This window comes from Strix uralensis, chromosome 1, assembly GCF_047716275.1.
Source record: "Strix uralensis isolate ZFMK-TIS-50842 chromosome 1, bStrUra1, whole genome shotgun sequence".
NCBI classification, from domain to species: Eukaryota; Metazoa; Chordata; class Aves; order Strigiformes; family Strigidae; genus Strix; species Strix uralensis.
This window is the reverse complement of record NC_133972.1, coordinates 80,440,304-80,459,922: the sequence shown is the minus strand read 5'-3', so window position 1 is coordinate 80,459,922 and position 19,619 is coordinate 80,440,304. Positions and strand designations below refer to the sequence as shown.

General features: G+C 40.9%; 1 protein-coding gene across 10 annotated transcripts in view; it reads right to left on the bottom strand.

Moving 5' to 3' along the window:
- LYRM4 (LYR motif containing 4) overlaps positions 1–19,619 on the bottom strand; it is a 105,072-nt gene that overhangs the window by 50,216 nt on the left and 35,237 nt on the right. For 2 of the 10 annotated variants that reach the window (XM_074872651.1, XM_074872661.1), the window contains exon 3: positions 8,791–8,944. The exons of 4 other annotated variants lie outside the window; for them this stretch is intronic. In XM_074872651.1, coding sequence (XP_074728752.1) covers positions 8,791–8,944 — 154 coding nt within the window. 4 more of the 10 variants (XM_074872641.1, XM_074872680.1, XM_074872724.1 and 1 more) reach the window with 4 other exon arrangements.

The window sequence follows — 19,619 nt, the reverse complement described above, 5'->3', positions numbered from 1 at the left end:
GTTTTATGTAAAAAACTGAAGAGTAGAAAATAGTCATCCAAAATGCCTGTAACTCTGCTAACACCCTCCTGCAAATATCCACACACCACAGACAACGTATCAGTGAAAAAGCTTCAAGCTTGGAGTAAAACAACATTGGTGGGAGAATATAAATGGAAAAAGATGTCCTGTTGCTTTTTTTCCCCTTCACTGCTTTGGATGTACACATTGTCAGGGCTTTGAGCTTTGTTTAATTATTTTGTGCAGGGGACTGGAATCCTCTAAGTGTTTATATGTGCATGTGAGAGTGTGAACACACAGCGAAATTCAGTAGCTACGCAAACAAGTTAATAGAACTTTTAAACTACTGTACTATTCCTCAGCTTCTACTGTTTCAATTTCTTATTCCTTCAAATTCAGTAAATCCAATACCAAACCATTAAGCAATTCTTCATCTGCTTCAACAAACATTAGATTAACGATAAGAAGAATTACACAGGATGTTATTACCAAGAAGACCCATGCAGTGCAATATATTTTACCCGTCCTACTGGAAAAAAATATTGGTTTACTTGGAACACTACTCTCTAGCAACGGTAGACCTTCAGAGTGGAAATTCGAGGGTGCCATTACTGTATTTGTGACCTGTGTGAGGGCTGCACAGATCTGCTGTTTTTTATCTCCCCCCAGTGGTCAAGTGAGTTCGTAAATCCTCCTTATACAAGCAGCTTCCTCCCTCTCTAGAGCATCTTCTACAGAGTCAGGCGAAAAGGCTAGTGGTGGGCTAGGAAAACTTTAAAGCTGAACAAAAATTCATTTAGAGGGTAGAAAGCACAAAAAACGCCCAATCTCAAAAGTAACTCAGTTACTCCATATTCCCATATAACCCCTAAATTTAATTCCTAACTCCCTTTCCAGCATACAAGTGACTAAACTACAGCTTGAAATAGTACCCATGTTTGACAGTTTACAAGTGGGTTTAATCACCTTGGTACAGATTTACTAATAATTTATAATCCAATTTGTCTTTGAAATAACTAATATTTCAAGCACCTGACACTGGAGGTATCTGAACTAGTATAATCTCATTGCAATTAATAGCCTCGAACCATTCGATTGCAATCTATCACTACTTCTCAAACAGCACTGATTAGTTACTTCCCATTTTTCTTTAATGTCTCCTGTAAATTATAGTAAATAAGGAGAAAGCCTTCACCCTTTTAGTTATATCTATGTTTAAAAAGTGGTGAAAATGGTATGGAAAAAGAGGGGGGAATCCATACTGTTATTTTAGCTATACTCTAAATCTATTACAAATGTTAATGTGTCTGTAGGCCAGTTTAGACAGGATATAAACGACTGTCCTCTGCTTTGCTCTTTTCTTCAATCCTTAAAGTTTACTTAATATTCATGAAAAATACTTTATATCCGTGGAAGCTAAAAGCCTCTCTTTATTCACAGAACAATTACACCTCTGGCTGCATCATAAATTACCTACATTGTCAGGACAACATACTTACAACCTTATCTGGAGGACCAATCCTAGATATGAGAGAAAAGATTTGTTTTCATGCCTAGTAATTAGTAAAAATGCTTTGCTGTTTATTTAAGTCAAAAAGAGCGCTCTTTATTTATGGTTGTCAAATATTACCAGGATCACTAGGAAATATTTCAAAGTCAGTGAAAAATTTGAAATAGGGCATTTCCACTGGTGTTTGTGCTTACTGCTCACACACACTGAATTTCCCAAGAGATATATATGTGATTTTGTGATTGATCTTCCCAAAGAAAGGTCTAGCTGGAGGCAGCTGGCTTGGGCTGGGAAAAAGCAGTCACCAAACAGGAATCTTTCTCATTATGACAGGCAAGGGTGGCATTGAAGGTGATATTAAAACACTTTTCTTGCCTTGTCAAAGCTGTCCCTGCAACTGGGAAGAAACATGCACAGCTTTCCACAAACTGAAATTCAAAAGTACATCTTAACTTCCACTTTCACTGGAAAAACAAACAAACAAACAAACAAGCAGGGTTTTGTGGAAATGACTTACGAACTACAACTTTGGCTTCAGGTGTAACCTTCTGGATCCATTGCTGGTTTATGACCACAACTTTATTTTTGATTTCTAATGGCAAGTGCTGGTTTCTACAACAGCTAAAACTACGAAGCTGTTTTAGTCAAATTCCCATTCTCACCCCGCAAAAGTTTCAGAAAAATTCATGATGTAGATTGAAATTCCAGTGTTTATCTATTCCCAAAGCAGTATTTTCTCCCACAAAGAGCCATCCTAGATCCAGTAGAGAATACAGTAAAGACCCATAAATAAAAACATCCTTTTGATTTAAAAAATAAAATATTTTGATCTTAAAAAAACAGCTAAAAAATATGCTTAAAATCTGAAAGCTGACACAGATAGAAATCTCTGCTAAATACTACTTAAATGACACTTTCTACACCAAAAATAATCTGTAGCACATATACCAGAGAGCAGCGATAGGATTACTTTTAAGAGGGAAAAATGGAAATTTCAGGTTTGACAAGCATGTACCATGATCAAATTAAACACTGCTTTTCTGCTTTGCTTAATTTACATATACAGAATTTGCTTTTTAAACAATATTGGCATTTGGAATTTGTTCATTTAAACAATAAAAATATGCAACATTACTCCTGCTCAAGTTCCCTAGCTCTTTGTGTATCTATACAATAACGTTATTCTTAGCTTGTTGCAGTGGTTATTGGAAAGTTTTTTTGTAGTCAGTTCCTGTGTAAAAGAATTGAGTGCACAGGTAAAAGAACAAAACCAAAAATAAAGTCCTTAACGCACTACTGTTAAAAGTAGCTTTTAGCTCTGTAAACTAAACTGGTCACTGCTAATGCTTGTAGGAATGGTAGTAGAAAACAGTATTAGCACTAGAAATTTAAAATAGTTTGCAGCGATTTCCAGCCTATGCCAACTGTCCTTCCTGGCCTTCAACCTTAAAAAAAACCAAAACTGAACAGCAGTGGTCAAATACCACCAAAGAGAACAACCACAGGATCTCACTTTATTCTCATTGCTTACAAGCAGAGTAATATCTGCCCTTCATGTTTGTCCTTTTGTGTATCAGATACACAAAAGAAAGATCAACCTAATTCTCAACCAGCTGCTGCCCCAGTATGCACCATACAGAGGACTTCATGCCCACCATACAACGAATACAGTGCCATGGAATTGGTTGCACAAACTGTAAGGTGGGTAAGTGGCTTTTTAATGTTATTATATTGTGCATTTCTCCTACATAAGTTTTACAATGTGTATACCGCCCGTGTATAACTTAAAAGCTGTGCAATATAATAAAGAAAAATGCCACCTACCTGACTTTCCATAATTTGGTCTACAAGAATTCAGAGTCTCACTAGTATGCTAAATATTGGGATGTCATAAGAGAGCAAAGAGTCAGTCTTTTGACAATGAAGAATGTCATGTAGCCTAAAAAAAGATTACAAGGGTTTTTGCTTCTCTAAAGTAAAAAACAGACTAGATTAATTTTTCTGTTAAGTCAATCATTTAAATTTTCCTTCCAATGAAACAGGTGTTTCTGCCACTTTCTGCCATTCTTTCACAGGCTCTTCTGCCATTCCACATACCATTTTTATATTCCTTCAAAAGAGATCAACTAATTTTTCCAAAATGTTCCCTAAACGTGATTTATCTGTGATAAATAAAGATACCTCCAGTACATACACCACTTTTTAAGCCCATTTATACCATGTTCTAGGGCAGGAACAAGGGTAAGAAAGCCAGAGGAATTTCATAGCCAGACACAGAAAATTACTGTCAATAACCAAAATAATTGTTTCTAAAACGATGGAAAATTTACTGCAGCTTTATAACACTGTTTAAGTGTTCAGTCAGGATCATATAGTAAGAATAAAAAAACCCACCCTGGATTTAGAGAATGTACCAGGCCTGCAAGTGTCTTGACACAGCGTAAGTAAATTTAATGAAAACATGACTTATAAAGTGCAGGGAAAAAAAAGCCCTAACAAAAGCAAACAAAACCAAAAAACCCTATCAAATTCCAGAATACTGAATTGAGGTGTGCTATCAATAAAATTTACCTATCAAATTTTGTTTAGAAATTAAAAACCACTTACCCTTTACATATACACAATACAAAGAGATTTACTGAAATACTGTTATATAAAATAACAGTGAGCACTCTTAAGGTCCACTTAGTGCAATGAAACCTGAATTGGTAGAAAAAAATAGGTTCAATTTTCTGCAGAGTTATAACATACTTTACTTGTACTCAATAATCAGGCTAGACAGATACCTAATGCCCAAGTCTACAGCACCCTTTGATAAGGTGTAAAGAAACCACAGGTACAGAACATTGTATGGAGACAAAATTCAGCCACCTTCTGACTGAGGTCAACTGAAAGCCAGCTTTATACGTGAGATCAGTAAGAAAATGGATAACATTTCTAACCTGACGCTATCTGTGCAGTGGTGTTTGTAAGACAGTGTTGATACTTCCAAAATAACAGTATGGTTTACAATGCTTTAATATCTTCAATTCAAATAACCAGACCTCTTATCATGTAAAACTGGGTTAGTTGGTTTTTGGGGTAGACTACAGCAATATATTTTCCTGTGACTTTATGTAGTATTCCATTTAACATTTCTTGACTCCTGCATGAAGTCCAGTTTTGCAAAGGTTTGTGCCAGTGAAATAACAAAGGCTGAACTTTAGGTTCATATACTATTACAGAATCACAGAAACACAGAATCATCTAGGTTAGAAAAGACCTTGAAGATCATCTAGTCCAACCATTAACCTAACACTGACAGTTCCCAACTACACCATATCCCTCAGCGCTATGTCAACTCTACTCTTAAACACCTCTAGCCCATTCCAACGCCTAACAACCCGTTCTGTAAAGAAATGCTTCCTAATATCTAGTCTAAACCTTCCCTGGTGCAACTTGAGGCCATTACCTCTTGTCCTATCGCTTATTACTTGGTTAAAGAGACTCATCCCCAGCTCTCTGCAACCTCCTTTCAGGTAGCTGTAGAGGGCGATGAGGTCTCCCCTCAGCCTCCTCTTCTCCAGACTAAACAACCCCAGTTCCCTCAGCCGCTCCTCGTACGACATGTGCTCCAGACCCTTCACCAGCTTCGTTGCCCTTCTCTGGACACGCTCGAGTAATTCAATGTCCGTTTTGTGGTGAGGGGCCTAAAACTGAACACAGTCATCGAGGTGCGGCCTCACCAGTGCCGAGTACAGGGGTAAGATCACTTCCCTGTCCCTGCTGGCCACGCTATTTCTGATGCAAGCCAGGATGCCATTGGCCTTCTTGGCCACCTGGGCACACTGCTGGCTCATGTTCAGCCGGCTGTCAATCAACACCCCCAGGTCCCTCTCTGACTGGCAGCTCTCCAGCCACTCCTCCCCAAGCCTGTAGCGCTGCTGGGGGTTGTTGTGGCCCAAGTGCAGCACCCGGCATTTGGCCTTATTGAAACTCCTACAGCTGGCCTTAGCCCATCGCTCCAGCCTGTCCAGGTCTCTCTGCAGAGCCTCCCTACCCTCGAGCCGATCAACACTCCCACCCAACTTGGTGTCATCTGCAAACTTACTGAGGGTGCACTCGATCCCCTTGTCTAGATCATCAATAAAGATGTTAAACAGGAGTGGCCCCAAAACCGAGCCCTGGGGGACACCACTCGTGACTGGCCACCAGCTGGATTTAACTCCGTTCACCACAACTCTCTGGGCCCGGCCATTCAGCCAGTTTTCTACCCAGCAAAGCGTGTGCCCATCCAAGCCACGAGCAGCCAGTTTTTCCAGGAGAATGCTGTGGGAAATGGTGTCAAAGGCCTTACTGAAGTCAAGGTAGACAACATCCACAGCCTTTCCCTCATCCAATAAGCAGGTTGCCCTGTCGTAGAAAGATATCAGGTTTGTCAAGCAGGACCTGCCTTTCATAAACCCATGCTGACTGGGCCTGATCCTCTGGTTGTCCCGCACGTGTTGTATGATGGTACTCAGGATGAGCTGCTCTATCAGCTTCCCAGGCACCGACGTCAAGCTGACAGGCCTGTAATTTCCTGGATCATCCTTCCGACCCTTCTTATATATGGGTGTCACATCGGCCAATTTCCAATCTGTCACGACCTCCCTGGTCAGCCAGGACTGCTGGTAAATGATGGAAAGCGGCTTGGCGAGCACCCCAGCCAGCTCCTTCAGCACCCTCGGGTGTATCCCATCCGGTCCCATAGACTTGTGTGTGTCTATGTGATGCAGTAGGTCACTGACTATCTCCTCCTGGAATGCAGGGGGGTCGTTCTCCCAGTCTCTGTCTTCTGGCTGAGGAGGCTGGATTCCCTCAGTACAACTGGTCTTGTTATTAAAGACTGAGGCAAAGAAGGCATTAAGCACCTCAGCCTTTTCCTCGCCACTTGTTACCATGTTTCCTCCTGCGTCTAGCAGGGGATGGAGGCTCTTCCTGGTCTTTCTTTTGCTGCTCACATACTTATAGAAACATTTCTTGTTGTCCTTGATTGCTGAAGCCAGATTAATTTCCAGCTGGGCTTAGACCTCCTGATTTCCGCAATTCTACACAAATTCACACCAGAATTAAGAATAAAATATTACTCAGTATTAAACAACCAGAAAACGCCCACTGTGCCTCCCTAATATCTGGCCAAACTCTTTGTGCATTTGGTGCTTTTCAACGATAATCAGGAAATTTATTACCAAAGCTCACAAGTTTTTAGAATAATCTGCTAGATGTCTATTGCTTATTACAGTTTCCATCCCCAGGAGCTTAATATGGGAGCAGAACTAAAAACTGAGGCAGGACAAAGTAAACTTGAGTTTCTTCACAGATTACATAGGAACTAAACCAAACTCTTTAGGACTCTTGAGAACAAATTCAAAACTCACCTGAACTTTAAATCCAAACCACTGTAAGCTCTTGTGCTGGTTTTGGCTGGGATAGAGTTTATTTTCTTTATAGTAGCTAGTATAGGGCTATGTTTTGGATTTGTGCTGAAAACAGTGCTGATGATACAGGGATGTTTTAGTTATTGCTGAGCAGTGCTTACACAGACTCAAGGCCTTTTCTGCTTCTCACCCCACCAGGGAGTAGGCTGGGGGTGCACAAGAAGTTGGGAGGGGACACAGCTGGGACAGCTGACCCCAGCTGACCAAAAGGATATTCCATACCATATGGTGTCATGCTCAGCATGTAAAGCTGGAGGAAGAAGAAGGAAAGGGGGGACATTTGGAGTGATGGTGTTTGCCTTCCCAAGTAATTGTATGCGTGATGGAGCCCTGCTTTCCTGGAGATGGCTGAACACATGCCTGCTGATGGGAGGTGGTGAATGAATTCCTTACTTTGCTTTGCTTGTGCATGCAGCTTTTGCTTTACCTATTAAACTGTCTTTATCTCAGCCCACGAGTTTTCTCACTTTTACTCTTCCTGTTCTGTCCCCCATCCCAACTGGTGGGCAGTGAGCGAGTGGCTGTATGGTGCTTAGTTGACAGCTGGGGTTAAACCACGACAGCTCTCTAAAGCAAAGCTGAAAATCTAAAGGTCATTTCCTAAAAGAAAAATATGCTCACAGCAGCCAACACCAAAAAGCATCTTCATATTAAGTGAGCTTTAAACCATCTTTGTCATATATGCAACTGAAGAAGTACCTGTTTTAAAAAGGGAGAATCCAAGACAACATGTAAAGACAAAAAAACAGAAAATATGTTCTACGCTGCCAAAGTTTGTGACAGAACCAGAATTAAAGGTGATCTTTCTAAACTTCTGTTCCCTGAAACTAAACACTTTATTATATCATAGCCTTTGCAAGTTTCTTAGATATCCAAAAAAGAACATGCATAAATATACACAACCTTCCCACATAGTTTTAGGGCAAAGGGATTACATTATTTTACCCTCTCAAAGTTTCATTAATACTACTTAAATGTCTTCTTTCATATCAGGAGAGACCTTCTTTCCGGTGTCATCTTCTTCGCATTCATTCTTTAGCTACTGCATTGCTCTCCATGCTTCCTCTTTTTGGTAACTACCATTTAGTATAGGTTACTGCAGAAACATCTATAATTAATCTAAATTGTGTCACAGGAGCATGAAAAGACTATGTCAACAACTATTTGTACCACAGGGGAAAAATCTCCAATTGTTTATTAAGAGGCATGTTACAACAGCATCTTTTTGTTGCCTTATAGTAAGTGCTCAAAGACAGCTTTGAAAGAAATGTGTTCCCATGAGAAAGAGTCATACAGCAATCATGTAACTCTCTCTTACAATGCCTTTGAAAACTGTGGGGAAAAGAATGCATTACATGCCTTAGCCATTGTTTTCCAAAAGACTTCTGATGAAAAGAAAGTCTGAGTTTAGCTAATGGTTAGAACAATCAAATACTAGCACTAATAATTTGTAAAGATCTTATAAAAAAGCCAAAACTCCACAAAATACTGAAAACAAGAACAACAACAAAAACCTTATCACATATTTTAGATAGAAAAGATCATTCCACAATAGATAGAAAAGAATCTTCCACAATACTCCTACCAAAACCAAAAAAATCTATCAGGAAATCACTAAACATTGCAGGACTATTAAGTATTTTGGACTTATGGTTCTAGGCCTCAAGAAGGCTGCAAGGTGGAGCTGTCACGATGGGGATTTTCTTCCTCCCTCTGACGTGCTCCCTGTGGGAACCATAAGTCCATCTAACAGAGAGTCAAAGAAGAACAGTCCATCTGCAAAATACAAGGTGGTACTGGTGTCCTCTTCATCCTTCTCACCTGTGCGTGGTACAGGACTTCTGCATCCCAACCCCAAGCCCTGGGATACAGAGACTCTCACTGTCTCCAACTGTGGAGTAACTCCTTGCTCCTCCTCCCCTCCAGAGAAGTGCTGGAGAGGGCAGGTGTGGGACCAGGACAGGAGTGCAGCCTCCTGCAGAGCAGGGAAGCAGAAACATTGTTGAGGTGGGCTGAGCAGCACCCTGAAATGTGTCATCACTGCCTTATAACTTTGGTATCATTCAGCGTCACATAAAGTTGGAACTGGTTTGCTACCTATCTTGGTAGTCTTACCTTCTGCTACGTAACTGTAAGCTTCTTGCATTTTAGTTCAGTTAGTAACAAATGGTAGAGCCAAAATAACTGTGTGTGATACCTACAGCACAGGAGGACAGTCTAACAAGACTTGCTAACAAGAACAGAATAAATGTTCCTAGAAACAAGAAGTTTAGTGCATTTTTGTAGTTACCTCAATAGCCATGAAATGCTTAATTCTAAATATATAGTACCACAATCCAAACAAACCTTTGAAAAGTGTTTTTTCCATTCCTGCTGGCCCACAATCTCCTGATGCTTTCAGAACCACAGATGAACAACAACAGTGAATTTTCAAACATGCCAATACCTCCAAAACCTCAATCTCAGCTAAAACCCAGTGGAAAATTTTTGCAGTAAACATTTCTAAAAATGGCCCAATATATCAACATACTACAGTACAGAGTTTTACTAAGGGTGTAAGATTTTCTCAATGGGATATTGGAAACAGCATTTCAGCATCATTTGAGTCACAGTCTCCTGAATGTGGTAATAGAGAACAGGAACATTAATGCAAGAAATGTCATCAACTCCTCCTCCTCCTCTCAGGTTTTCTGGCACTTGAAGCGTGTTGCCACCTTACTTGATCCGAAACCAATACAAATGTGACCCAGACACACAGACTGACAGAACAGCCAGTTGGATCAGGGCAGATGTGGCTTCGTATTTCAGGACTTACAGCCCTGCCTCTTACAGAAACCTTCTTTTGACCACAAGCTGCTCTTCTACTTTTTTTTTTTTTTACTTTTCTTTTAGAACTTGGATTGAAGAATAATAAGGTTTAAGGTTAAGGTTTAAAAATATCTGGAGGTGGATAAGCACATACGTGGAACACCCAAAAGAAAGGAGCGCACAGCACAGTACCTAAATAAGGACAAGACTACCCAGAGCCATCTAAGATATGAGCAGAACTGCAAGAGCAACTTCAGTGGAAGTAAAACCTCTGCGTGCAGTCTTCTTCATGATGAACAGAGAGCACAAAAAGCACATGAAATGTTTACAGTTTTGTTTGGTATTTAGCTTCTGACTGATCCTGGGATTAACAATCATGCCATGAAACCAAAGGTAAAAGTCCAGTTGATCATATGATGCAGGACTTGATGGTCTTCCCATATCAGCCCCAAACCCTAGCATTTCCAAATCAGAAATACCCGCAATTGATTCTTTTAATATACAATTATTCCAGAAGAGATATTGCTTAAATGGAACTCAGCGACATAGAACTTACGTTGTTCTCCTCAATGTGATTTCTACCAACTGCCTCACAGTATCCTATACTACAAAATAGTATCCTATACTATAAAAAGAAAACAAATAGAAATCTGAAATGCCCCTATTATTACTCTGAAGAAATGGCACTGAGAGGTTCTTTGTGTTAAATGAGGAGATCAAGCTCTTGGCTTTTCCAAAAATTTTAGATGGGTCTGGGCAGTATTTAATGTTTTTTACTACAAAAGCATTCTGACCTGATGGGTTCACAGTAGTAAGCTGTTCAACACCATTCTTAAAGAGATAGGGAATAGTGAAGAGAGGAACATATAAATAAGTGTAATGGTACCACAGCTTAAAATATCAGGTTGAAACTCCAGGTCTTTCTAATACCATATTCAAATCTACTCAACTCTTAGTTTTTGTGCAAGGAAGAGAGATGAAACTTTCTATTACTTACTGCAATGAGGGATATTCTTCTTAGAAATTAAAAAAAAAATCCCACTAAATTTCTGTCTCCATATTCCAAAAAAACCCAGATGTTAACTTCGGTGAGTTTGCTTAATTATTGCATCCATATCCCACATTGGGATATCCCATATCCCACGTTGCGTAGTTTGATGTGTGACTGTAATACCTAGGGTGAAATTGTTATGTGAAATTGAAACCTTTTGCAGGAGTGGCGGGGTTTTAAAATGTTGTATTTAAGCTAGTAAGTGTTAAATATATGCCATTTGACAGATCTGAAAGCAGACTGAGTCACAAGTGCTATCACAATTCGTACAGCACTTCAGAAGCTTCAGGTTAATAGCAATTCAATGTAAATTGCCAAGAACTGGCAAGAACGCTAGGTTTGATTTTTGCTGCTTTGTCGAAATCCTTCAAAGAAACTTACTACTACTTCACAGCTGAGACCTACAGGAAAGGTCATCTCAACCACAGCTTTTCTCTAAATAACTCAAGCCAGATTATTAGTTTAGTTGAAAAAATTTACGCTACCCAAAGGACTTTCTGATTATTCACTCATGTTTCTACAGCTAATACACAAACGAAGTACTACAAATCAAATCTGGATTTTGGAATACTTCACATCTCTATGACTGGAAGTCAAGTCTGGAAAACAAATTCCAGAACCTACCATCATGTGATGTAGATTCTGATCTTTTCAAAGCACAGCCCAATTACAGTAGTTCCTACTAATTACAGTAGGAACTCTAACATACAAATACTTCATTATTTAATTCACAAAGGAACAATCTGATCATGTCTCACAATGATTCAGAGCAATTGTGATGGTTTTGGCTGGGATAGAGTTCATTTTCTTTATAGTAGCTGGTATGGGGCTATGTTTTGGTGCTGAAAACAGTGTTGATAATAGAGATGTCTTGGCTATTGCAGAGCAGTGCTTACACAGAGTCAAGGTGTGCTGGGTTTGTGTGTGTCGCGGGGTTTTTTGGTAGCAGGGCAGGGGGCCACAGTGGTGGCCCCCTGTGAGAAGCTTCTTGAAGCTCCCCATGTTCCAAGTTGGGTTTGCCTCTGGCCAAGGCTGAGCCAATTAGTGATGGTGGCTGTGCCTCTGTGACAACATATTTAAGAAGGGGAATCTGGGAGGAGGAGTGGGAGTTGTAAGGAGTTGTGAGGAGGACACCTATGTGAACATTGGGGTCAGTGGAAGAAAGGAGGATGGGCTGAAGGTGTGCAGGAGCAGAGACTCCCCTTTAGCCTGTGGTGAGAGGGCAGGCTGTGCCCCTGCAGCCCATGGAGGTCACCATTGGAACAGATGCCCACCTGCAGCCCATGGAGGACCCCACGTCGGAGCAGGCGGCTGCACCTGAAGAAGGCCGGGACTCTGTGGGAAGTCCCGGCTGTTGTAGTTCAGTGCTAGGAGGACTGCAACACATGGGAGGGACCCACGTGGGAGCAGCTAGGGAAACACTGCAGCCCATGGGAAGGACTCATGGTGGAGAAAGGTCGTGGAGGTCTGCCTCCCATGAGAGGGGAGCCATGCTGGAGCAGGGGAAGAATGTGGGGAGTCCTTTCCCTGAGAAGGAAGGAGCAGCAGGACTGACCACACCACCCTATTCCCTGCCCCTTGCAGGGAGGAGGTAAAGAAATCAAAAGTAAAACCGAACCTAGGAAGAAGGGAGGTGTGGGGGGGACAGTGTTTTTAAGATGTGGTAATGCTTCTCACTGTCCTACTCTGTTAAGTGTTGCTGTTGTTAGTGTTTGAATTAAATTGATGTTCTTTTTCTTCCTCTAACAAGTCTGTCTTTTCCCCATAACCAGGAATCACCCCTTCCTGTCTTTATCTTGATTCCTAAGCCTTTTGTTGTATTTTCTCCTTCCCATTCCTGAGGGGCAGGGGGTGAGCAGCTGCCTGGTGCTCAGTTGCCCTCTGGGCTCAAACCACAAGGCCTTTTCTGCTTCTCACCCCAGCCCACTAGCAAGTAGGCTGAGGCTGCACAAGAAGATGGGAGGGGACACAGCTGGGACAGCTGACCAAAGGGATATTCCATACCATATAGCATCATGCTCAGCATGTAAAGCTGGAGGAATAAGAATGAAAGGATAGGACATTCGGAGTGATGGTGTTTGCCTTCCCAAGTAACTGTTATGTGTGATGTAGCGCTGCTTTCCTGGAGATGGCCAAACACCTGCCTGCTGATGGGAAGTGGTGAAGGAGTTTCTTGTTCTGCTTTGCTTGCATATGTGGCTTTTGCTTTACCTATTAAACTCTCTATCTCAACCCACAAGTTTTCTCACTTTTACTGTTCCTATTCTGTCCCCCATTTGACTGGGGGGGGAATGAGGGAGTGGCTGTGTGGTGCTTAGTTACTGACTGGGGTTAAAACATGACAGCAATGTTAACCTGTCTCAGAAATTGCAAGCTCAAACAACAGCAGGCTTCAGAATCAAGCTTTTTGAAGTGTTTCAGGTCAGTAACATCATTTCATCTCAGGACCATTCTGCTTCAAAGTAGCTGTGTTGCATCTCTGGTGCCGGAAATTAGTTCCCTCTGGCAGCAGAAGGAAATATAAATTAAAATGTGTATGTCATGAGTAAAAAGCAATGTGCAGTTATTGCCTGCGTGTTGGCTAAGAGAAACTCCACACACTGCAGAAGTGATGGTTTTTATCACTGAAGTTCATCAAGCGTGCTGGCACTGTGGTATACATCCTACCAGCACCACATGATGCGTGGCTAAGAGTAGACATCAAGAGCAATTAAAAAAAAAAGAAATTATGAGCAATAAGAAAGTGGGTGAAACATTATGACTGAAGATCATCATCTGTTGTTTTTTTAACTACTGAAGCAGATTTAGCACAGGTATGCAAGCAACACTATGCAACATCAAAACTGCCTGCGTGATGTGGGGTAGCTCTGATCAATTCTGCTTGCCGTGGAGGGTGAAGGTGGCCAGAATACAGCCACATGCATTTCAGAACTGGAATTGCCTTAGTAAAACATCTTTTGTTGCTCCTTATTTCTAATCAATTGCATGTGGGCAAGAGGATATACCCCACTGCACATATGTTAGCAGAATATGCAAATAAGCAGCTGAATATCCATGCCAGTAATAATCTTCCGTACAGAGACTGGCTTGTTTGGCAGCAATGAATGTCATGGGCAGAGAACTGTAAATGTCTGCATGCGGCTGGAGATAAAAAATACTCTTTGCATGACACTTTAGGTAAGAAATTCTGGCCCCCAGGGAAAAAACAGTAAAAGGGAAAGATGATGGACCAGGAGGGTGAAGATGGGTGTCAAGCCAGTTAGGGTGTGGGAAGCCAGATGTGGATACCAGGCAGGAGCATTCAGCTATGGCCAGGTTGGTCCTTTGAAACTGCAAAGGCCTGAGCTACCAGTTATGCTGAGGTAGGGGAACATGAAGTATTACTTTGTGTCTAGAATCACGAAAAGCATATCAAGCCCCAAACCTAAAAGACTGGTCCATCCTCACCCCAAAATACTAATCATGTGATCTAGTTACAATGTTTTAAAATACCTTTTCATCTGTTAAAAAGGACCAGCCACAATGTACACAGCTCCTAACATGCCACCACTACAAACTCAACATTTCAGCGAGCAGGTCTGATTGGAAAAAGAAGAAAGTTGCATCTAGAAAGTTAGCATACAGCTAGTGCATTTCACACAGAGCTGATACTGAAGCTGCACAGTCTCCCATAGTCACATGGAATTATATGGAGAACCATGATCACAGCACTCTGCATTTGCATTTATTTACTTTAGTGATCTACTTCCAATACAGTAGTAACAGATCTACCAGTAGCATGCATTCATACATGAAACATCACATTAACAATGCTGTTCTGAAAGAGATGTTGCAGAAGAAGACGTGGTATTAATCTACAAGTGCACAACCCCAAACACATATGCCTCACTGTGAAGAGCTGCAATTTGTAATTTTATAATGAAACATAAGATAGTGGGTATTCAGTATCTCCCCACATGCCTAAAAGAACCTCCTTTAGCTGTACATCTATTCCATAACCCTAAAAGCACCAAGCCAAAATGAAGCAAGCATTGTGTTTAGGAATATCAACTTTTAAGAACTCAGAGGCTGAATCTGATGCATAAAGGTTGGATGAGAATTAAGGAAAGGAAACAAAAGCCCCCAATTTATTCTGCAATAAGACAGGCTATGCTTTTATTGCCTTTGTTGAAGAGACTGAGGAAAGCATTACTATAAAAACATGTTAAAATGAGAAGCAAATGGCATTTAAAACAGCTTCACTTCCTACTTAGGGTAGATCTGAGAACAAGGGGAGCAAGAACGTAGGAAGGAGAGTGCTTGAAGAAATAAAAGCACAGTAGCTGGCACTTCTCTGCAATAATATTATCAGCCTGCTGAGAGCAATTACAATAGCACAGACAGCACTTGCTTTACTGTGACCTTATTGAATTAAATCTGAAGAAAAAACCTCTGAGATTCAGCAGGGAATTTATTAGAAAATTTTAATGCCAACTTAAATTTGATCCAAAGGCCTCAATATTAAAGGTCATATCCATTACTATATGGTGGGAAACCCTGGATCTCTCTGTTCCTGTGTTCCACCCTTTCTCAGTTTTGTTTTCTTTTGTAAGAGTAGGTCAGACTCTCCTTCTCTCAGCTTCACAGCACTGTATTAGAGGTACAAGGGTGCTATTTACATTTTAAAAAGCCTTAGCCAGCAAGTCAAAGAAAGAACTCCAATCTTACTCTAAATTAAAAGTTGAAAACAAAAACCAAAATCAAGCAGCAGTGATGAAACTAATGTGCTACACAACTGGATTTTTATGACCTTACGTGGATATACAAAACATGTAACCTGATCTTCACTGAATTATCTGCCACTACACCCAGATCAACTGTTATCATGACAGGGGAGTCAGATATGAACTGACTTGAACAGAATGGTAAAAGCTGTGTAGTGTTGTTAAAAAACAAATTCTTACCTCTAGATCATTGCAAACCCTTGAAATTGGAAGTACTGTCACTGAAGTCTGATCAGCTGAGTTTCAAAGTCTCCTTGTTTGTATGTCAGCAAGCACAACGGTGGCAATGGTTACCGGGTACTACTTTAATCCCCAACATTCCCCTACCCAGAGCTTTCAGCTTTACAAGAGATGATGCACATACTAAGCACCTGTGAAGACAAAGTGCACTGTGTAGCTAGCTCATGAATTACTCCCTGAAAGAAGAATTCCCCACTGATTTTCAGGATAGCTACATGAAGTTACTCTTCTTTTAGCTGAAGATCTAGTAAAAAACCAGAAACATAGATGGCCTGTGCTTTACCAGAAGATGAAAAAGACCACAAGTTCTACTTTTACATTGTATTGATTTTTTTTTTCAAATATGAAACTGTATTAGAGGGAAAAAGCTCATGTTCTCAAATGTTTATGCAATTTTGGATCTTACATTCCAGTGACTTCCAGAGTACCTTGAGTTCTTAAGCGCTCATATTAGTCAGCATAAATGTGTGAACACAAGTACATATCCTTGCTATTAATCTGCTCAGGCACCCTCTGAACAAAATAGCCATCCTCTTGACTCAGCCTATGAGAATATATATTATGGATATTCATTACACTCCTTACTTTCTCGGTAGCCTCAGTATTCACTCAGTGTAGGATGTCTGAGGAAAGAAAGAAGGTTAAAAGACAAGTTTCCAGTACCAGGTGCACTTAGGTTTCAAATTATATCCCACCTGATGACCTGGTAGCAGCAATTTTGGTCTTCCTCAAAAGTACTGGAAAACCTGGCAATTGAACTAGTTTAACCTAATATTCAGGCTATGCTGGCATTAAATATATTTTTGAAGTACAGTGCATGAAAATAATATTTTCTGAACTTAATTCACACAAGATTTTACATTCTTGATGCTAAGGGACTGTATTGGGTTTTCATGACAAGGTTTTGGTAGTGGGGGGGCTACAGAGGTGGCTTCTGTGAGAAGCTGCTAGAAGCTTCCCCCATGTCCAACAGAGCCAATGCCAGCCGGCTCCAAGACTGACCTGTCACTGGCCAAGGCTGAGCCCATCAGCAATGGTGGTAGCACCTCTGGGATAACATATTTAAGAAGGGGAAAAAATTGCTGCGCACCAGCAATTGCAGCTGGAAAGAAGATTGAGAATATGTGAGAGAAACAACTCTGCGGACGCCAAGGTCTGTGAAGGAGGAGGAGGAGAAGGTGCTCCAGGCACCAGAGCAGAGATTCCCCTGCAGCCCGTGGTGAAGACCATAGTGGGGCAGGCTGTGCCCCTGCAGCCTGTGGAGGTACATGGTGGAGCAGAGATCCATCTGCAGCCTGTGGAGGACCCCACGCTGGAGCAAGTGGACATGTCCTGAATGAGGCTGTGACCCCATGGGAAGTCCGTGCTGGAGCAGGCTCCTGGCAGCACCTGTGGCTCTGTGGAGAGAGGAGCCCACATTGGTACAGGTTTGCTGGCAGGACTGTGGGACCCACACTGGAACAGTTCATGAAGGACTATCTCCTGTGGGAGGGACCCTACACTGGAGCAGAGGAAGAGTATGAGGAGTCCTGTCCCTGAAAAGGAAGGAATGGCAGAAACAGTGCGTGATACACTGACCGCAACCCGCACTCCCTGTCCCCCTGAGCCACTGGGGGGAAGGAGGCAGAGAAAATTGGGAGTAAAGTTGAGCCCAGGAAGAAGGGAGGGGTAGGGGGAAGGTGTTTTTAAGATCTGGTTTTATTTCTCATTATCCTACTCTGATTTGATTGGTAATAAATTAAGCTAATTTCCCCAAGTCAAAACTGTTTTGCCTGTGATGGTAATTGGTGAGTGATCAATCTCTCCCTGTCCTTATCTTGACCCACAAGCCTTTCATTATATTCTCTCTCTCCTGTCCAGTTGAGGATGGAGAGTGATAGAGCAACTTCAGTGGGCACCTGGCATCCAATCAGGGTCAACCCACCACACAGCCAAACTAAATTTAGTTTCACATATGTCTCAGGCATCTTAGCAGGTTTGAAACCGAAAGGGCAAATACAATTGGAATGCCACTGAAAGGTCACCACTTCTTAAAGACTTGTGTTCACACATTCATACGCCCACCCAAGCTTACCCTTCTAGAGATGGATGCAAACGACCTCTAGCTCAGAACCTGTGCAGCAGTGTCTGGGCTGACATGCTGTATCAACTGCACTCCAGAAGACTGCTTTTGAAACTAAATATAACTTATTCACACAAGCACCCTACTTCAAAGCCCTCTACACACAACATGAATGTACTTAACCTGCCATGCTAAAGAAAGTGTCAATGGTTTTGTCTTCTGAATTGCGTTACCCTTCACAAAGAGATCGATTACACATCCTCGCTTTAATGCGACTTGATTTGGTAACCACTGTAATTTTGTTCATTAGATAGCTGTGTCTTAGTCTTGTCTCATTCAAAAAAGGAGGGAAAGGCTTGATTTTAACATTTGCAAGAAGTCAACAAAATGGCTGCTAGACTAAAACTGAAGCATTTAATATTTTGTCTTTTCATATAAAAGCTAGCCTTGATGTTAGAGTACAGACATCTTAGTTTTGTACACCAACAACAAAATCTCTTGGTTTGATTTGGTTTTTTTATTAGGACCTGGGCAACACATGATTTCTTCAGTTAGTAAGAAGAGAATAGGAATTACAGAAATAGAAATTTCAATCATGACACTGGGTAGGATGGCATCAGGCTTCATACTAGTGTTTAACTCACCTGTTTGCCAGACATTTATCTCTCATACAAGTTCAAAGAAGTGAAATAAAAACTATCAATCTATTAACAATAGTTTCCAACTAACAGCATCTTATTTGAAATACAGAGAAATACAGTATTTTAGAGTACTAAGAATACTATGTGAGGATGGAGCTGGGATGGAGAATAAGAAAGTCAAGAGGAATGGGAATGCAGATATGTCTGATCTTGAATTGCTCAACTGACAGGAACTTTGTTATTTGCATGAAGATTTGGATGTTTAAATCAGTCCTTTTGTTTCCTAGGACTGAGACCCTTGTGAATTTTTTACTCACCCCTTGATAAAGGGAGTTTATTATCATCAGGTAGGTATATAAATACTCTTTTCCTACTGTTTCAACTTATTAAAGAGGTTAGTCTAATTCATCCTCCAGCTCTTCCAACTCCTCATCTGTTGTTCTTTCCCAAAATAAGCATTTATTTTTCTAATCTCATTTTCAACTTAAGCAAATGGTGTGTCTCTAACTCTATGTAAAATACCATTTAATTCTACAGCATTTCAGATAACTAATAATTTAATCAACAGTTCCTTCTACAAGTAGCATTACAAAATTAGGCCCTACACAGTGAGACATTAAAATAATTAACTTTATATCATATTTGTTACAACATTAATGAATTTTGTCTGAATTTTTGTATGTATACCCATGTTTACTTGAAAAACTTCAGTTCACCCTTAGGATGTCAATTAAAGATAAGTAAAATTGCAAACCCCACAAATAGCTGCTTCCCTACTTCTGTCTTTTCCTACCCTGGTGCCCACACTGGCTCTCACTTAACTAGAAAATAACAGCATTAACTATTAAGTCTTTCTTCACTGCTTATTAGGCAGGGTTTTTAACTCTTATATTGTCTTCAGTGTGGCCCATAAAACATGATAAGATTAACACAAACAATGAGGTCAGCATCCTGCCAGCTTTCTATCTATGCAGATTTTCTTCTCCAGTCTAGTGCTACTTGAATCTAAATGGGACAGAGAAGAGAGCGATGTAGATGATAAAGGGATACCTACTGAGATAGACAGTGTTGTAAAACTTGAAATA